Raw genomic sequence first — 17,667 nt, 5'->3', positions numbered from 1 at the left:
CCAAGTTGGTGATCATAAAGGAAAAGAACAGAATGCCGGGCTCGTCTTTGTACAATTAATCCAACCCATCACTGTGCAGTGATTCAGGATAGGTTGTATTCGTTGGTCAATGGTGCTTGCCTCTTTCGGCCTCTCCAGCTATATACATGCGCAGAATGCGAAGATGTGCACAGTGCACTGCATATTGGTAGAAGGGAGACAGCTGCCGATTTTTGATGATTTTAAAGCGTTTTTTTTGTTACAATTTGTAGCTATTAAATTTAACTCTTTTTTTCAATATTGATATGATCGAATCTCACACATTTCTGGGTTATTAACCTAGAGAGGTTTACAACCTTATATGAACAACGATAAACCAAAACGGGATTTATTATAATTAGCTACTGCGCCACTGGGAAATGGAATTGCTCATCGAGTGCTTGTGGCGTCACCGTACGGTGTCCCAACAACATGGAGTTCAGTCGCAAGGTGACAGTGTGCGACCAACGAAGGTGTGACAACCTGGATCAGATTGCTTTGTGGCGTGACAAAGGTGATTGTGACGAAGAATTTAGCTTCGAAGGATGCAAGTGCCCGGATGGAATGGTCAAAGAGGTTGGTAACCTAATTTCGCGACATACATCTTGACACTGCATGGATTTTCTTGACTTCTTGGTTTAAATGTGGCTTAACACAAAGTTAGGTACTTGGACCAAGTTATAAATATACTTGTATAAAAAGCTCTTCTGGGAAAACAGTCGTTTAACGCAATGACTCCTAACTTTAACTAGCTACAAACTCATCCCTAATAAAACGTGATGGGGACGCCCCCAAAAAAACGTTGACATGTTTGTTTTTTGACACAAATTCGCTTACAGTCAAGTCACAAAACAATGTTTCGTTTCATTTTTCACTGCAACAATTGCAAGGCCACACATTTTAAAATGCAAAACCTAGAAGTTAGCTTGCGATGCCCCGACAACACTAAAACTACGCAGTTCGTGTGAACCTCTGGTTAATTTCGTGACAAATATATGTTCCTGTTGAGTGTTATAACTGCTGAAAAAGGAGCAAAATCACTCTTTGCGCAATTAGTTGGTTACCAGGGAAGTGACGCAGCCAACTAAGAATGTGTGTGTTGATGGATGGATATTTCCGCCCACTTTAAGACATTAGGTCATAAAAAAGGAATTCCTCAGTCCTGATGTAATGATCCGACAGCCAGAAGTTGTAAATTACAACATTGTGTTGCCTTCTGTCTTGTTACACCCGCTTTCGTCAATATTTGCCAATATGTATTACATGAATTTAAACTGTCGTCATCCGGAATGCGGCGGCATCAGAACATCCGCAAGTCTCAATAACATCACGTTCTTGGTAATCAATTTTGATTTTCGCCACGTAGCACATCATATTACTGCATGCATATTTTGCTGATTTTTAAAGGGCAAGCATTATTTAACACTATGGTTTGTTCAATTTTCCGTTGAACAGTCGCAACGAATTTCGAATCACGCTTTTAAGCAGTGAGAAGCAGAATATTTGCTAATGCAAGATCTTTTTAAAGGTTAAGTGAAAATGCCTCCTCTTTGGAGGTGGAAATATCTTAGCTTTTGGCAACAATGCTATGTTTTCCACCTTTGGTACCGTTGGACCCGTTATGCGGCGTACTGACTCTACCTTCTATTCATAATGGGCCCGATTCGACGGAAAGCGGAAATTCGCATAATTTATTTGCAACATTTATGATCGTTTGAACACAAAACTAAAACGTATTCTCACTTACCCAGATCAATATGTACGCTATGCTGATGTACAACATAATGCTTTTATTGGCGTTACAAAAAGCGGCAAACAACATCACATTTCATAGGAAGCGAGTTCACAAACACACAGAGGTTTTCAGCGACAATATATGCAAGAAAATGCTCCCACTATTTCGAAAATCCAATGAACGAATCAGGAAAGCAGTCCTGGTTGTTGGGCGGTTTGTTGACAGACATAACAAAGTAAAATGTGTTTGCGGCCACTGTTTGCCCTCACAAACCGAACGAAATTTCAACACAAAGAACAAGCTTGCTGGAGGAGTTGTTTGTTTGTCTGGAGAGGAAACTTTACAATTCATGTGCTCTGTTTACAAAACAGTAAAACTTTCAGTGGCCTGAAGTGAGTTAGAAAATATTATTTTGCGGAAAAAATGCTGGGCGAATGCAGCATAATAACTTTATTTAAGACCCTGCGTGGACGGGTAAACAGCGTCTAAAAAATGTTTCCAACGAACGACGAGGAATGTCAATATTGTAAGATGATAGAGTTTGTAAGATTGTTGAAGAATTATACGACTTCACAAAATTTTTTTTTGTGCGCTGTTTTGACAACTGCCATTAAAAGAACACGAGAAGATGTCTCTATATAACATTGCATGCTGTGGACAATTACCAATTGCAGGTAAATATTTCTCTTTGACCTGAGAACTATTTATTCCGCCTGATAAGAAAGCTCCACAGCCACACCATCATCGTCCGGCCCCGGGACTTCAATCTCATCTACCGGCGCAAAACGGAACCCGTCACCCAAACCACCCCAGTCCACTTTCACGAACCACTTGGGTTCCCTCCTTGTGACGTCAAACGTGACGTAAAATTTCTGTTCGTCTTTTTCGATAGAATACTTTGCGGAGAATGTGTTTTCCTTCACCTGGCCGATCCTGATGAGTTTGTTTTCGTTCGCTGCGATTTCTTCGGGAAATAAAGCGCTCTCCCCCTCCAGTTTCCATGGAAACGACGTCGTGTTGCTGATTTTGAAGCACACCGTGACGTCATTGGCGGGTGGCTTGGGCGCGGACTGCTTTGCTGAAAAATAGGGCTTGAGTATCAATACTATCTCCTTAACGTCGAATTAAAATTACACTCCAACATATTTAATTATCCAAACCTGACAGTCATAAAGCAATCAGTTTGAACAAGGTGCCTCGATTATTCACAGCCGATAGTTATGGACTTGGTTTAAAATATCATAGCGATGACGTTATCGCTCATATATAGCCTTTTGGGCCTACTGAGATCCAAAGCTACGTTGTCCAAGTTATTCACTTGAGATTATTCCGGAACTTTCATACCGTTGGGAATCCCTTTACATTTTGTAAACTTGCCTTAAATTGCCAGAGGCGCGAACCTGCTCCACAGAAACCCATCTATGTATTCAAGACGTTCAAAAAATACAACTGTTCATATTTGAAATCTACTACCTGAAGTTTTCTGTGGCGATGCGGTCTCAAGCTGGTGGAATTGGGCCGGGGAAGATGTGTCTTTCGTCTTCTTGCTTTTGGACGACCCTGACAACTTATATTTGGACGATTTGAAGAAATTCATTTTGCTTTTTGCACGTCCAGTATCTTACAACAAGTTCCTAACACACAGAATAGACCTTTTTTGAAATATGAAGTGGTTATGGTTAAAATGCGCACACACGTACAGTCAAATCAAATTTCAATCCTCAACAGAAGAATTGCAAAAATAATCATAATTACGATCGGCGCTCTTTGTCCACGTACTTACATGATTTCTTGAAATTGAACTTACCTAACAAAACGAAACATCTAATGCAAACTATAAACAAGTCACATGCACCACCACCACCACCACCACCACTGTGCCAACAAGCTCCAAGCGCCATCGGTACACAAGTAATGCTATCTATACAAAACGCGCATCGCGACTGACAAACAAGGAGTCAAGTGTTCTGTCGACTTAAAACAACTCGCAGCGCGACCTGCGAATTATCCAACCCTCCTACACTAGACAACCGTCTGCGCATCGGTTCGTCAAGTATATTTCTCCCTCTTCGTTATGACTGCTTAGGCATGAAGGGTGCTTGAAGACCAAGGCCCTTAGAAACATACGAACCTTGAGCCAATATTGCCGAAATGGGCGTTTGCAGAACTATACGGATGCCTGGAAGGTTTTTCTTCTATCCATCGGTTTAAGTCTTGAGGCTTTCCAATACCAAGTCAGCAACGCCGTAAAACATGTCAATATTTCATCACCAGATGTGACAATATACTTATTTCGAACCACATTTATCGTGCGTTGGTTGTAAAGAAAACCGCGCCGCGTTGCCAAATGCAATATTTAGTGAGAACGTATCATGTGCTGTCAATCTATTCCAGGCTTCAACAGATAAAAATGTGGAAATCCTGCGTATAACCTTCAACCAACCTGTCTTCATTTCAGATGTGGTTGGTGAAATTTAATTGAACGGTAGAACCCGAAAAACAAGTAAATGGCATCTAGTCGCTCGTACGAAAGCCTTACAAAGTAAACCTACTCGTAATATCGTAAAACTTACAACAGCGTCTCGGAACAAACAAGACACACCTTAAACCACACTCGGCTGACGCTACCTCGAATTTGGCAAGTAGCTAATTATAGCAATACGACACTTTACACAAAAGCACACTAGATTCTGACACACTCTGAATCTCTGATTAATGATTAGGTCTACAGACCAAGTTCGTGCTATTTCATGTGACATTCGTTAACTTTCTTGTGGCTATTCTCTGCCCTTACGCGACAACCACGCCCTGTAGACATACACATCGCGTCGAATGTAAGTAATGTGGCATTTACATCATCAACATGTGCTGTTCAAATGCCACTTCAGCAGGTTTTGTATTACGATAGATATTGGTAACCTTCTTCGCGGCGAGCCGCATATCATGTTGCTGATGGGTCAACTGCCTCGGGTGCTTCTATGGCGTTTGAAATCTTCAACGTTTTAATGTTACTTCAAACACAAAACGAAAAAACTTTTCAAGAATGAGCTTTGCCTTTCAAATGCTGACTGGTTAGTTACAGTCCAGTGTCCTACAACTCGAATTACATTCCAACATCTTTCTTGATTTAACCCTTTTCGGCGACACAGTTTAAATGCATTTGCTATATTTCGCACTCCGCTCCAGTTTTGCCTAAAACTCAGTACAAACAAATGCTTTCCGTACTTTCAACTTGTCCCCAAACTGGGAAAAGTGACACGAACACTCGACTCCTCCGCCCTATATTGACACATCTCCTCACTGCCATTCCTGTACATATTTACAGTTCCCTTTTACCCATGGCTATCCAATTACAGAATGTTGGCTCTCTAATTGTATTTCACTCTTTCCTATGTTGCGTCGCTATTTTAATAACCGACGGCAAATATTTGGTTAGTTGTTTCGTCGATTTTCGGTTGCCATCGCAAATGATTTCGCCATTGTCCTCAAGTGATCACCATTTAAAGTCAAATGATTTTTTAATAGTTTATTTACATTTCCATACACCCAAAGCTGCTATTATTCAAGTATCGTGCTGGTGGTTATACACGGCTTGTAGTGTATCATAGACGTCGGTTGAATAAATTTAAAATTATTACGTTTTTCAGAAAGACCGATGCATTTCCGCAGAAGAATGCCCATGTTTGCATGCTGGAAAGCTATACAGAACAAACGAAACTATTCAACGCGACTGCAACCAATGGTATAAGTTTAACATTCAACTAGATGTGTTCAATTATTTGAGTCATCTCCGTCGGCTTCACACACAACACAAAATAGACCTGACGATTTATGTTAATATTTTTGCGTTAATTCCTAAGTTCAGAATATGCCGAACTACTTTAATCATTACTACTCATTACCAACGGATCACTTCCACATTTGTGTAGACTGTAGACAACAACAAAAATTCAAACCTAATTCGAATGTACTACCTTACATTTTATATAAGCTCTTCACGACAATTTTATGCAAGCTCTGTAACATACATTTAAAAGATAGTCCTGAAAGTTTTTCTAAAATATACCGCAATTCCCAGCAGCATCAATAGTAAACAACAACATGTAAATCTAAGATTTTGTCTGAGCAAGCGGCATTAAAGAAATCTCGTTTTTTTACGCAGCATTTGCAAGGCACGGAGGTGGCACTGCACTAAACACAAATGCTCTGCTCACTGTGTTGCCATTGGAGACCCTCACTACGTCACGTTTGACGGCGCTCAGTACTCATTTCAGGTAAATGAATGTTATTTATACTAATATTTAGAACATACGGTATTAATTATTGAAAAGGGTTTCAATGAGCGGCCCTCGAACGTAGTTTTGCATATCAATGTTCCCAATCGGTTCCACGGCACTCGATATGCAAACAACCCGTTATATATTCGTGGGAGAATGATTTGAACTCAACCTGTCGTTATGCAAACTTTGAATTGTTTGTCTTATAGTCACACGCACAGTGATTTACACGACACCTGTACATTGTGATGGCGTAATTAATAAATACACAGACAGGAAATATTGTTCCAAAGTTCATTAGATCAATGAATAAGCAATGAGCTAATAATCATCAGGAAGTTCATTAGTCATAGGATCTTATTACAACGCTTGTTTGATTTCTCCTTGAATTTTAATTGAGAGCTGGGTGCTAAAAATCGGACGTTGCAATTGAGTCATCAGACAAATAAATTGCCCTTGAAAAATTAAAATTTATTCTGCAGCAAAACAGCCAGAAAACCATTTATATGATGTTTGTTACGTACAGGGTTCCTGCAGTTACGTGCTTGCCCGAGAGAAGAAAGGTCTGTTTTCTGTCACTGCTGAAAACGTCCCATGCGGCTCAAACGGCGTCACCTGCACCAAATCTGTCTACGTCACAGTCGGTAAGTCATAACCACCAAACACATCTGAGGTTCAAATCTCACCAAATGCAAAAAGCTACGGAAGGTTTCTACAATGCAGGGTCGACGGTTATCCACATGCTGCGAGGCAAACGCGTCACGGTGAACGGAGCCCCCATAGCGCGACTTCCAAGGCGATACGGTCATGACGTCATTGGCAATGAAGTAACAACCATGGCTCTTGACAGTGCTGGAATGTTTGTGTTTGCCAGTTGGCCCAACTTGGGTTTGTCGGTATACTGGGACGGAGGTAAAATGTGTATTTCGTCAACACGTGTATTTAGCACTTTTAGCACCGGTGTTTAGTAAGATGTTCAGTCATCCAGAGTATTCCAACTTACTTGTCACGTTTCCAAACTGTATTAAAAATGTTAAAACGTTTAATCGCACAGACAGGGAAGCTAATACTCCACAAAACTATAAGTCCATACTTACTAGTTTATACTAAATAGTCACACTTAAGTCATTACCCAATGTTACATTTGGTTGACAAGATTAAACTATTGGGACATTCAAATTATTTTTAGATTTCTGTTGAAATTGTTACCTCTTGGTGTACGTACCGAAAGCTACATCGTACAATTGAAAATTGCATTGAAATTTTTCAGGAACTCGCGTCGGAGTCCAACTGAAGCCTCAACACATGGGTAATGTGTCGGGGTTATGTGGAAACTATGACCAGAGTTCGAGCAACGATTTCACCACAAGGCAGGGCTCGGTTGAAACTTTAACGTCGCCTTTCACCGACAGCTGGAGAGTGTCTCCTGTCTGCTCCGAGACTAATCCACATTTCATCAACCCGTGTGAGGTGAGTCAGACAAACAAAATGGCAAATCGAGGCTAAAAAAATAAAATGCCTTTGTCATTATTACCCCAACCAACACCTGGGTTTATAATCCATTCAATTCGTTAAACTTCTAGAAATTTCACGAATGAAACTTTGTTTTTGTTGTTCTTTTTCTAGAGCAATATGCAGAGGGCTGGATGGGCGAGACGTAAATGTTCCATTATTTCTGTGAGTCGGGTGTTTGCTCACTGCCGCAAGGTGGTTCCCCACCATAGGTTTTTCAGCTGGTGCGTGAACGATGCTTGCGCTTGTGATGGTGGAGGGGATTGTGAATGCGTCTGCACTGCTGTAAGTAATAATACCTCAAAGCAAAAGGGTGGTTCCTTGTATTTATTCTACGTTTTTTCTATAAAAAAATGTTTTTAAATTCGATTTTATTTTTTTTAACTATAGATGTAATGTAGAATAGTGTTCACTGAAGATTAAAATGATATTTTCTCCTTTTGATTTCAGGTTGCAGCATATTCGCACGAGTGCAACCGTAACAATGTCCCCGTCAGATGGCGCTCGCAAGCTTTTTGTCCCATGCAGTGTGATGGTGGAAAGGTGTACAGAGCTTGTGGGCCAGTGTGCGAAAACACATGTCAGTTACAAGGTCGGTATCTGCGTTTAAATGTATCTAATAACTACGATTTAGTTAAACTATATTGCTAAACTTCCAAATATCTTGGGATATATGAGCTTAGCTATCATCAGAATGTAATTTTAGGCCCAAATGACTAAAAGACCAATTGTGCTGATGTTTTTCTATATTTGAATCTTACTTAAACCAAGAGTTTCTCCCCACACCAGTTTGCATTTATTTTACCACACAGGAATACCTCGCACAGGGCATTTTGCACATTTTTACGTTTCTATATAAGAACGGGTGTTTAGCGAAACATGTTTACTATAAAAACTGCGTTTTGACACGAGGTTATTTTATATTGTAATTTTAAATGTTAAGTTTCCACCTGCGTCACGCACAACAAGTGGCGTTGGAAAAAAGTTTATTTCAGTGAGAAAATATTAAATTTTACACATGAATCCTTTTACTGCCGCGGGATTTGAACCCACACTATCGCGTGCAAGTATCCCCGTCATGTATTTTACTTCATATCTTTTTGTTTAGTGAACAATAATTATTTCAGGAACAGATCTTGGGCGCCACTGTGCGGAACTTCCTTGTGTGGAAGGATGTTTTTGTCCAGAGGGTTTTGTCACGCATGGTCAGCGATGCGTGAGAATGGAGCAGTGTCCGTGCTCCTCGGATGATGGTGAATTTGCTCCAGGAACGAGGATGATGAGGAACTGTCAAAATTGTACCTGCATGATGGGGCAGTGGGATTGCAAGGTATTTAAATAAAGTTTCATATCCAATTTAAATCAGAAACTAACATTAAACTGCTCATAAATACATTATCACAATAAAACTTACATTTTATGCGTGGTTCTGATATTGAACTTTGTACAAAAATTATTAATTTCCGATATCATCGACATGCATCGATTGCAGAAATGTTTTGTGTTCTCTTATGACGTAGAACATTCATTTCAGGGAAATATTTGCGACTCTCTACTTCCCACGTGCGGACAAAATCAGTTCCGATGTTCGAACGGATTTCAGTGCATTTCCAGCTTGTGGCGATGCGACTACGAGCGAGACTGCTTGGATGGTTCTGACGAGTTCGGGTGCAATCGGACCATTTCGGAATGTTTCGGGAACGCTGGTCACGTGTGTGACGGAACCACTTGTCATCCAGCAAACAAAATGTACGTGGACACAAGAGTGTAACCAATAGCTGGAATATAGCCAAGCTATATTAACATATTCAAATTAATTTAAACTGTTAATTTTTCGGTATCTTTGGGCGTATCATAACTTTTTGCTTCTTTGCCGAAAACCACCGAGTTTTGTTTCCAGTTGTGATGGAATTTTTGATTGCAACGACCTCAGCGACGAATTAGATTGTGACGTCACAATCCGGCCAAACGTTACAGTTTGCGAGACGAACGAGTTCGGATGCTTGAGTGGGAAATGCATCAAAGGATTCTTGGCCTGCGATGGAAAGTTCGATTGTGGTTTCGGAGATTACTCTGACGAGGATGATTGCATTCAAGTTAGTAAACTTTCTAACAAGAGTCGCGGAAAAAGTTGATCTATTTTAAATGATTCGCCAGAGAAGAAGTTTGGGAAGTCCTGGTTTAAAGAACTCTGAATCTATTTAAATACGTGACGTTATTCACAGAATTGCTCCATTCTTCATCATTTTGCGTGTGACAACGATTCGTGCATCGCTCGCACCTCGTATTGCGACGGCGCACGGGACTGTGTGAATGGAGAGGACGAGGAGAATTGCTTCTGTCTGCCTTCCCAATTCACTTGTGCTGACGGAGGTTGCATCGATCGACTTATGCTGTGTGATGACGTGGAGGACTGCTTACAAGGTTTGTGACGTCATAGTGGTTATTTTACGATCCAACGGTGGTGGCACAACACAACAAGCAGCTATCACACTGTATATACTGTTTCATGTTCGGGGTGTTAAAGTGTTGTTCATTGTATTGATCTGCATTTTTATGGATTGGTCACTACACAGTCTGAAGCAGATTAATTATCCAAAGATATTTCTTGCAAAAAATTATGACAATGATTGAAGAACTTTTAGTATATTTAGCAATTGTAAACCGAACGTGTCAATTTCAGGAGAGGACGAGTTCAACTGTAATACAACGACCTTGACAACAGCCTTACCGCCAACCACAGCTACGTCATCTTCTTCAATACCTCCTCATACAGGAAGTGAGTTATTGTTACGTCACAGAAACCTATTGGCTTGAAACTGTAATATTGGATAATGTATTTGAAACAATACAAAATGTGTGCATTTTTCACCTAATTTAAATGTATGTTGTTGATATTGAAAGGTTGTCCCCAGTTTCATTGCACCAGTGACGTCACTGTTTGCGTGCCTTGGAAGCAGGTTTGTGACGACATAGACGACTGCCCTGATCGTTCGGATGAGACTGATTATTGCTGGATGGGCTGTGGCGAGGTGACCAAACATGAAACGATTGTTATTATCATGCCAACTTGATACATATGAGCTGATAACAACGTTTAGAACAGAAATGTTTGACGTAAAATAACTGGTTTTGGTGGAGTTCATTTATGGTTGCCATTTCGCTTTAGGGGGAGTTTTCTTGTGACAACGGCGCTCGTTGTATCGATGTGCGGTTGCTATGCGACGGTTTGAATCATTGTGTGGACAAGTCGGATGAAATTGATGAAAATTGCGAAAACACAACTTTATCTTGTAAAAAGTAAGTTTAGTATTTTAAGTTTTAAAGTGCTTCTGTAAACATTTGTAACTTTTTTGCAGTGGTTTTTACTGTGAAGACGGTGTGTGCCTCAACGGAAGTATGGTTTGTGACGGAATAATCCATTGTTACGATGGTGATGACGAACGAGATTGTCCCGATCACCAATCTACTGTACCTACTACGATAAGTAAGTCATAGTAGAAATTCTATGCTTAGTAAGATTAAAAACTTACAACATGGAGGGACCAAATACAGTTGAAGATAAATGCAGCACGAATGTGGTTGCATTAACCTGTATTTTGGGTACAGACACTCGAAGGTGAAATTTACTTTTCTTTCTAATTTATGTTGGTCTTAGATTATTGAACTGTTTTTCATAACTTTTAACTTCAATTTCTGTATATTTTGTTAGACCCCACCGTGCCCGCGCCTGCCACAGAATGCAACGGTTATTCATGTCTCAACGGAAACTGCATATCTTTGAACAAGGTAATCAGTAGAGTTGCAGCTTGGCTTTACAACTGCTTGCTTATAACTGCAGCTACTGTTAATCAATAATACATGGGGATAACATAACTATTAACTCATCTCGTTGTACACAGGTATGTAACGGCATGGACGAATGCTTGGATGCGCGCCGCTCCGGCAACGGTTCGCTGACGTCATCTATGCTTGTGCTGAGATACACGTCATCAGACGAGGCGGGGTGCTCGACGTGGAGCGAGTGGGGAAATTGGGGTAAGAAACTGTTTTCAGGGGTACATACACGTGTTACCATAATTACGTAACGGCGAACAGCATACAATTATCGGCTGTTATTTTGCAGGTTGTTTTTAAATTGTTCATGATTTTAACAAGCTAATTGTAATTCGTTCTCAGCATCTTGCAGCCATACATGTGGTTCTGGCTTACAACAACGTAACCGAACGTGCTCACCAGCGCGTGACGACGAGGGTCATGTGATTAATGACGACCCATTGAGAGGTCAATGTCAAGGTCGTGGCTCCGTCACAAGGCCGTGCTTCTTGGAAGTGTGCGAAAGTAAGATACTGATTTTAAATAGCCTTAAAAAAATAATATAAAAAAACATCAAAAGAAAGCTTAATCGAGCTATCTATGCGTTTTTGAATATATTTTTTTGCTACGTAGACAAAACGAGTACTCTCACGGAATGGTCGTCATGGACACCATGCGGCGTGACCTGTGGCGGAGGTCTAAGCTCCAGGTGGCGCTCGTGTGCGGATGGAAGCAACAACTGCACTGACGCGATGACTGCTGGCAACAGGATGCATGGAATCCCTCTATTGGAAATTCGATCTTGCTCTGAGGAAATTTGTCCTGATCAACAATGTTTAGGTTTGTTTCAGATATAATCAGGGTTACCATATGCCGCGCTTATTTCTAAGATTTAAGCTTATTATTGCATGCAGAATTTTAAAATATACAGAAGTGCTTATTTCCAAACAACGTGTTTATTTTGGACGTTTTGTCGCCTAAACGTTTTTTGTTTTTTTCATCAAATTATCAGTGAAATTATCGCTGTTCGCCTCCATCTGTGAAAGGATCAATAACATTTTTTGGGGGCAAACCTCTATTTATGGTGTGATTAATCATTGCGGTACACACAATGATGTGTGGATGCAAATGGAATATATGGGACAGTTGCTTTTGAATTATCCCTTTTTTTCAGGAAATTTAACTAATTTTGATAATTTGTTGCACAGGGAACAAAGTTTACCACAGATGCGACAACGATTCAATTGACGTCGTCAACCCCTGTCCTCTCACGTGTCGTGATTACATGAGGGGAGGCGACGCTACTTGTGTGACGTCATCAACCGGTTGTATGGATGGTTGCTTTTGTCCCTACGGTCACGTGCTCAGGAATGACACGAGCGAAGAATGCGTGCCGACGCATGAATGTCCTTGCTACGTTAACGGACGGGCAAGTCTTAAATAATGTTATTGTTTTTATTTACGGGTCATTAAGCTTTGTTTTTTGGTGGTTTATTGCGGTTCGGCGGTTACATTAACATACTGGCGTGTAACTACATCTGGTGATGTGAACGTAAAGTTTAGTTGATACCACCTTCGATTACTTGAGTTGACATTTATTTAATGCCACTATACGAACTTCAACATCTGCTTTTTTGTACGATTTTATAAGTTTTATAATGTACTCTTCCAACGTATAAACAAATGTGTCATCCACATAATAGACATTGTTTCCTTGTATCTTTGGGTTGTGGAAAAAGTAAACAACATTTTTTGATGTTTCAGGCTTTTGAAGTTGGCGAAGAGGTAAAGAGAAAAGGCACTTGTCAAACTTGCCAATGTCTCGGTGGGGGAAGACTAGGAGAATGCGCGGAAGATCCCGATTGTGACGACACAGCTTTGTGCGGATGGACTGACTGGTCAGGCTGGGGCCCATGTTTCGGTCCATGTGGCGTCAATGGAGTTCAGTGGGCATTCAGATCTCCATTGCACCCGAGTCGGTATGTTGAATGATGGCTTTTATTCTCAGTACATTTTAATATAAAGTCAATGGAGCAGATTTAATTTAATGGACAAATTGTAATTGATTGCAATTTATTTGCGGAATAGTCAGCAGGTTTGTCGTTTTTTTTATTGATGTGCAATGTTTGTCATTGCCATTGCTAAGTACGTATCAAAGACGTTTTCATAAATACCCTTCATTTGAAATTGTTTTTGAAGGGTCGACGATTTTATATCCAAAGGAGTGTATTTTCAACATTCCATCTGCTAATCTCCACACATTTATCTTTGTTTTATTCCAGTTATGGAAGGCCAAGAAATTGCAGGGGCTCTTATCGCAAATCTAAGCGATGCATGACTTCATCCTGCCCAACGTGTGATGTCACACGAAACGGCACCTTGATGACGTCACGTAAAATCGGAGAACAATGGCGCGAAGGCTCGTGTAGCTTGTGCACATGTGAAAATAACGGAACCGTTGCATGCCGAAAGTAAGATGATCTTGGGGATTTCCTCTTCTGTTTCAACTGTTACAGTTTCCAATGCACTACTTGAGACAGGCTGATTTTTTAAAAACGATTTAAATTACAAGAACTTTCGTAAGCTACTACTTGCTTCATCGTCAGGTGCATCAAATGTCTAAGTGCTACTGATTTAAAAATCAGTCTACAACAAGTGCACTAAAAGCAACAGCAATCAGTACGAAACCTTGTATAGCGCACTGCACTAACTGTGCAATAAGTATTGTTAGTTATGTGAAATTCATGCAGTTAATTTTTGCGAACAATATAAGTGTAAATCCCTACACAACACGCGTTGAAGCTGAAACAACTTCCTTAGGTTTTGCGAATACTCTTCTGTCGGTTGCCCTGACGACGAAACTCTCATTCAGACTGAAGACGGTTGCTGTTTTTGTCGACTTCCGACCACAACTACAGGTTTGTGATCAGCTGCTTAAGTGACACGTACCATTGTTTGTAAAAATGTGGTCCGCAACAGCTCCTACATGGCATGTGACGTCAGAGAACAACTTGGTGACACCAGCAAGCGTGATAAGAGAGGTCTTGACAAGGCAAAGTACACCTGCACCTTCGACCTCTACCATTGCTATAAACGCTCTCCAAGAGGTAACTTGGCACTTTTGCACGAAGATATACCTTTACATTTGCACAAGGAACGTTTCGTTTCGAACCGTTAGGAGTGTTATAATTATAAGAAATGTTTATCGCAGATAACCAGGGCTTATTCCACTGGCGCGACATCTGTTCTTCCGAGCGATATAACGCCATCTTGCGGAAGGGAACAATTTCTTTGTGCAGTTACTAAGGAGTGTATAAACAGGTCAGGCTTGTTGTGGTAACCGAAAAGCGCCGATATTATCCCCGATTTATTTATTAATGAAAACGCTACTTTTGTGATTTTTGTTCAGGGCTAAGGTTCTAAGTACTATATTAATAAAATCTGTAAACTTTCGTTGTAGAAGTTCGGTGTGTGATGGGGTGGTGGATTGCATCGATGCCTCAGATGAAGACGTCACTCGGTGCCACGTCACAGATAATGACGTAACATGCGTTTACGGTGATTGGACGGGTTGGTCTCAATGCTCAGGTTCTTGTGGATTGGGAAGAAAATCCAGGCATCGGGGGTTGGCAAGAAGAGAAATTGATGCAGATTCTGATTGGAATGCAACCGAATGCATGGGGCCATACCAAGACCACAAGTATTAATTCATACTGATTATAAGTAATTGTGCTGAAATGTTCCACGATTTACGAATCCGGCTGGTGAATAGTGTTATTATATGAATATTGGAAGCAGTAATGATATTTTGTATGTTACGTTCATAATCTCCCGAAGTGGAATAAACAGACATTATATTTCTGGGGATCTACTTTTTCCTTACTCCCGTAACAACTTTTTAGCACTTTGAAACACATATATTTTGTTATTTGTCAGAGTTTGCTATGTAGCTGCTTGCGCACGCGACGGCTCTTGGTCGTCATGGCAACCCTGGTCTCAATGCAGTCTCACATGTGGTGGTGGAATCCAACTGCGACGTCGGTCATGTGACTCTCCTGTACCTCAAAACGGCGGGAAACCTTGTCCAGGCGTCTGCTCTGAGACTAAGTTGTGCAATGCCATGCCATGCACCCCTGGTGAGTATAAAAGTAATTTCCTGTGTTAAGTTCCGTAAACCTCCAACAATATGTTATAATTCTCGCAGTATGCTGGCAGAAATATACGTTAGTTTTGCCAGAAGGTCAGCTATATTGTAAATTGTATTTTGCCTTACAATAACAACAGCATAATAGCGTGGAAATATTCCACCTTTCTCAAGAATACTATTTAACAAGAAATTCATAGCACTTTCCTTTAACTTTACGTAGGATTATGCAACGGTGATCGTCTATTTGTAAATGGAAGTCGCTGCTCCGAATTCGAGGCTTGCTCACAAACCTGCTCCGATCTGAGTGCCAACGTCCGATGTAGATCCGAGTGCGAAATCCGGGATGAAGAGGGAGGAGGATGCTTCTGTCCCCAGGGTCGTTATCTTCAGGATGGATCTTGCGTAGCTATGGAACAGTGCAGGTGACAGATCCTCAGTGTGCAGCAAAGTAGATCGATTTTAAAATTAACCTCAGCATTCTCGCGTCATGTTTCAATATGTACTGCGCAAGAAAATGTTTTATCACATTTTTGTGCTGCATCAGAGCATGTTAGAGCAGTGCTCTTCAACCTTTTCGGAGCTATATGGAACCCTTGAAGTAGTTACGAAAATATTGTGAAATCCCACTTTAAAAAGAAACATGCATTTCCCACTGACTTGATTTCCCCACTTTTAATGCATTGCAGTTAAACAGAACATTTCAGTGTAACGCAGTAATATTTAATGATTTAATGAATTGGATAAAACCCTTAGAGCTGACGGAACCCCCAGAAGTGCTTCCCGAAACACCAGAGTTCCGATGAACCTTTTATCATTTTAAGCATTAAGCGAAACTGTGACATTATCGATGTATATTCCAATCCTATGTAGTAATTACCAGCAAATCTACAACCATGCGCTGTGGTCTTGTTTAGATGTACAGTGAAAAGCAGGGAGTACGAATCTGGATCTGTTTTCACCGAAGAAGGATGCAACTGCACCTGCAATAACGGTCGGATGAGTTGTCAATCAATCTGTAGCACGAACTGTGGTTGGTCACAATGGTCGGCATGGTCACAGTGCGACAGGTTTGTTTCTGGATAAGTACGATACGGCCTCAGTTTTCTTTCCCTATTTCTTAATCGGGGGGAGTTCCCAAGGTGTTTTTTTGTTGTTAGCAAGGGAGAAAGTTTAGAATGAAACGTGATTGTGGTTCAATAAATGCTTGGTTTTGCAAACTACACTTTTTATCACGAGTAATAGCGTTTGCGGGAGTGAGACGACTGGAAAGACCTAAATATTCTTAATATATTTAATATATTGATATCAGCATATTGTTTAAAAATGAAATTTCCAGTAGAGTTATTTTAGCTTTGAATGTCGGTTGAACAGTTCCATGGAATAAAAACGGTTGAGAAAAAAAGATTCCACACATTTTCCACAGAACATGTGGTCACGGAGGACGTATTCATCGATTTCGGTCGCCTAGCAACCCTACACCATCGGGACCGTTGGGAAGAAATTGCCAAGGTCAAAGTCATGAGACTCGATATTGTGACGTGATGGATGATGACGTAATGACCTGCGAGGCCTCCTGGTCCGAGTGGGGAAGTTGGGGTCAGTGTTCTACGTCATGTGGAGTTGGAAAGCAAAGGAGAATCAGACAATGTTTGGGTAAAATCTTGTTACTAGATATGTTTTTGATGTGAAAATGTCTACGATAGTCAACGATTTGCTCCATGTATCCATGTACATTTCGAAAACCCAAAACGCTCAAAATTAAATTACGTATGGCTAAATTATATGCTATAGCATAATACAACACCAAGCGGAAGTACAGGTAAATCAATTGACATGCAATAACGCATAATCATACAAAAAAACAAATAAGGAACAAAACATCGTTATTTCAGTTGGGGGAATTTCCGCACCCCAATACATGTGTCCAACCATATCAACCTCGCAACACTTCCAACTTCGCATCTGCTCCGGATCAGACAACAAAACAGAGTGTTCCAACTGCCCCACTGGAACATCTTACCAATGCTCTCGCTGTCCTAGCACTTGCGATGACGTAACATGTGACGTCAGCAACGGAGAGAGTTGCGATAATGAGTGCAAGTGGTCATGCGCTTGTCCGAAGGGATTTTATTTGCAAGTGAGTTGTGGCGTAATTGCTTGAT

At 40.7% G+C, this 17,667-nt stretch overlaps 2 protein-coding genes across 2 annotated transcripts in view; one reads left to right on the top strand and one right to left on the bottom strand.

Moving 5' to 3' along the window:
- Window positions 1–17,667, top strand: part of LOC145903059 (SCO-spondin-like) — a 35,923-nt gene that overhangs the window by 8,057 nt on the left and 10,199 nt on the right. The window contains exons 18-49 of the mRNA XM_082991146.1: window positions 381–594; window positions 5,401–5,495; window positions 5,916–6,027; window positions 6,557–6,674; window positions 6,754–6,942; window positions 7,301–7,500; window positions 7,657–7,827; window positions 7,993–8,134; window positions 8,670–8,872; window positions 9,077–9,291; window positions 9,443–9,638; window positions 9,768–9,966; window positions 10,226–10,321; window positions 10,447–10,574; window positions 10,712–10,842; window positions 10,902–11,029; window positions 11,255–11,331; window positions 11,445–11,580; window positions 11,722–11,883; window positions 11,992–12,198; window positions 12,567–12,787; window positions 13,123–13,337; window positions 13,641–13,829; window positions 14,179–14,276; window positions 14,338–14,465; window positions 14,570–14,679; window positions 14,819–15,058; window positions 15,295–15,494; window positions 15,726–15,927; window positions 16,420–16,572; window positions 16,929–17,158; window positions 17,398–17,642. Coding sequence (XP_082847272.1) covers window positions 381–594; window positions 5,401–5,495; window positions 5,916–6,027; window positions 6,557–6,674; window positions 6,754–6,942; window positions 7,301–7,500; window positions 7,657–7,827; window positions 7,993–8,134; window positions 8,670–8,872; window positions 9,077–9,291; window positions 9,443–9,638; window positions 9,768–9,966; window positions 10,226–10,321; window positions 10,447–10,574; window positions 10,712–10,842; window positions 10,902–11,029; window positions 11,255–11,331; window positions 11,445–11,580; window positions 11,722–11,883; window positions 11,992–12,198; window positions 12,567–12,787; window positions 13,123–13,337; window positions 13,641–13,829; window positions 14,179–14,276; window positions 14,338–14,465; window positions 14,570–14,679; window positions 14,819–15,058; window positions 15,295–15,494; window positions 15,726–15,927; window positions 16,420–16,572; window positions 16,929–17,158; window positions 17,398–17,642 — 5,350 coding nt within the window. The remainder of the gene's footprint in view (window positions 1–380; window positions 595–5,400; window positions 5,496–5,915; window positions 6,028–6,556; window positions 6,675–6,753; window positions 6,943–7,300; window positions 7,501–7,656; window positions 7,828–7,992; window positions 8,135–8,669; window positions 8,873–9,076; window positions 9,292–9,442; window positions 9,639–9,767; window positions 9,967–10,225; window positions 10,322–10,446; window positions 10,575–10,711; window positions 10,843–10,901; window positions 11,030–11,254; window positions 11,332–11,444; window positions 11,581–11,721; window positions 11,884–11,991; window positions 12,199–12,566; window positions 12,788–13,122; window positions 13,338–13,640; window positions 13,830–14,178; window positions 14,277–14,337; window positions 14,466–14,569; window positions 14,680–14,818; window positions 15,059–15,294; window positions 15,495–15,725; window positions 15,928–16,419; window positions 16,573–16,928; window positions 17,159–17,397; window positions 17,643–17,667) is intronic.
- On the bottom strand, window positions 1,819–3,402 carry LOC145903534 (uncharacterized). Its single transcript, XM_082991620.1, has 2 exons — window positions 3,227–3,402; window positions 1,819–2,831 (listed from the first exon to the last, which is right to left on the bottom strand). Exons 1-2 carry the CDS (start codon window positions 3,348–3,350, stop codon window positions 2,458–2,460), a joined length of 498 nt encoding a protein of 165 aa, XP_082847746.1. The 5' UTR covers window positions 3,351–3,402; the 3' UTR covers window positions 1,819–2,457.

The sequence above is a fragment of the Ascidia mentula genome, chromosome 5, assembly GCF_947561715.1.
Source record: "Ascidia mentula chromosome 5, kaAscMent1.1, whole genome shotgun sequence".
NCBI classification, from domain to species: Eukaryota; Metazoa; Chordata; class Ascidiacea; order Phlebobranchia; family Ascidiidae; genus Ascidia; species Ascidia mentula.
The sequence above is the reverse complement of the archived record's forward strand: the minus strand, read 5'-3'. Positions and strand labels throughout refer to the sequence as shown.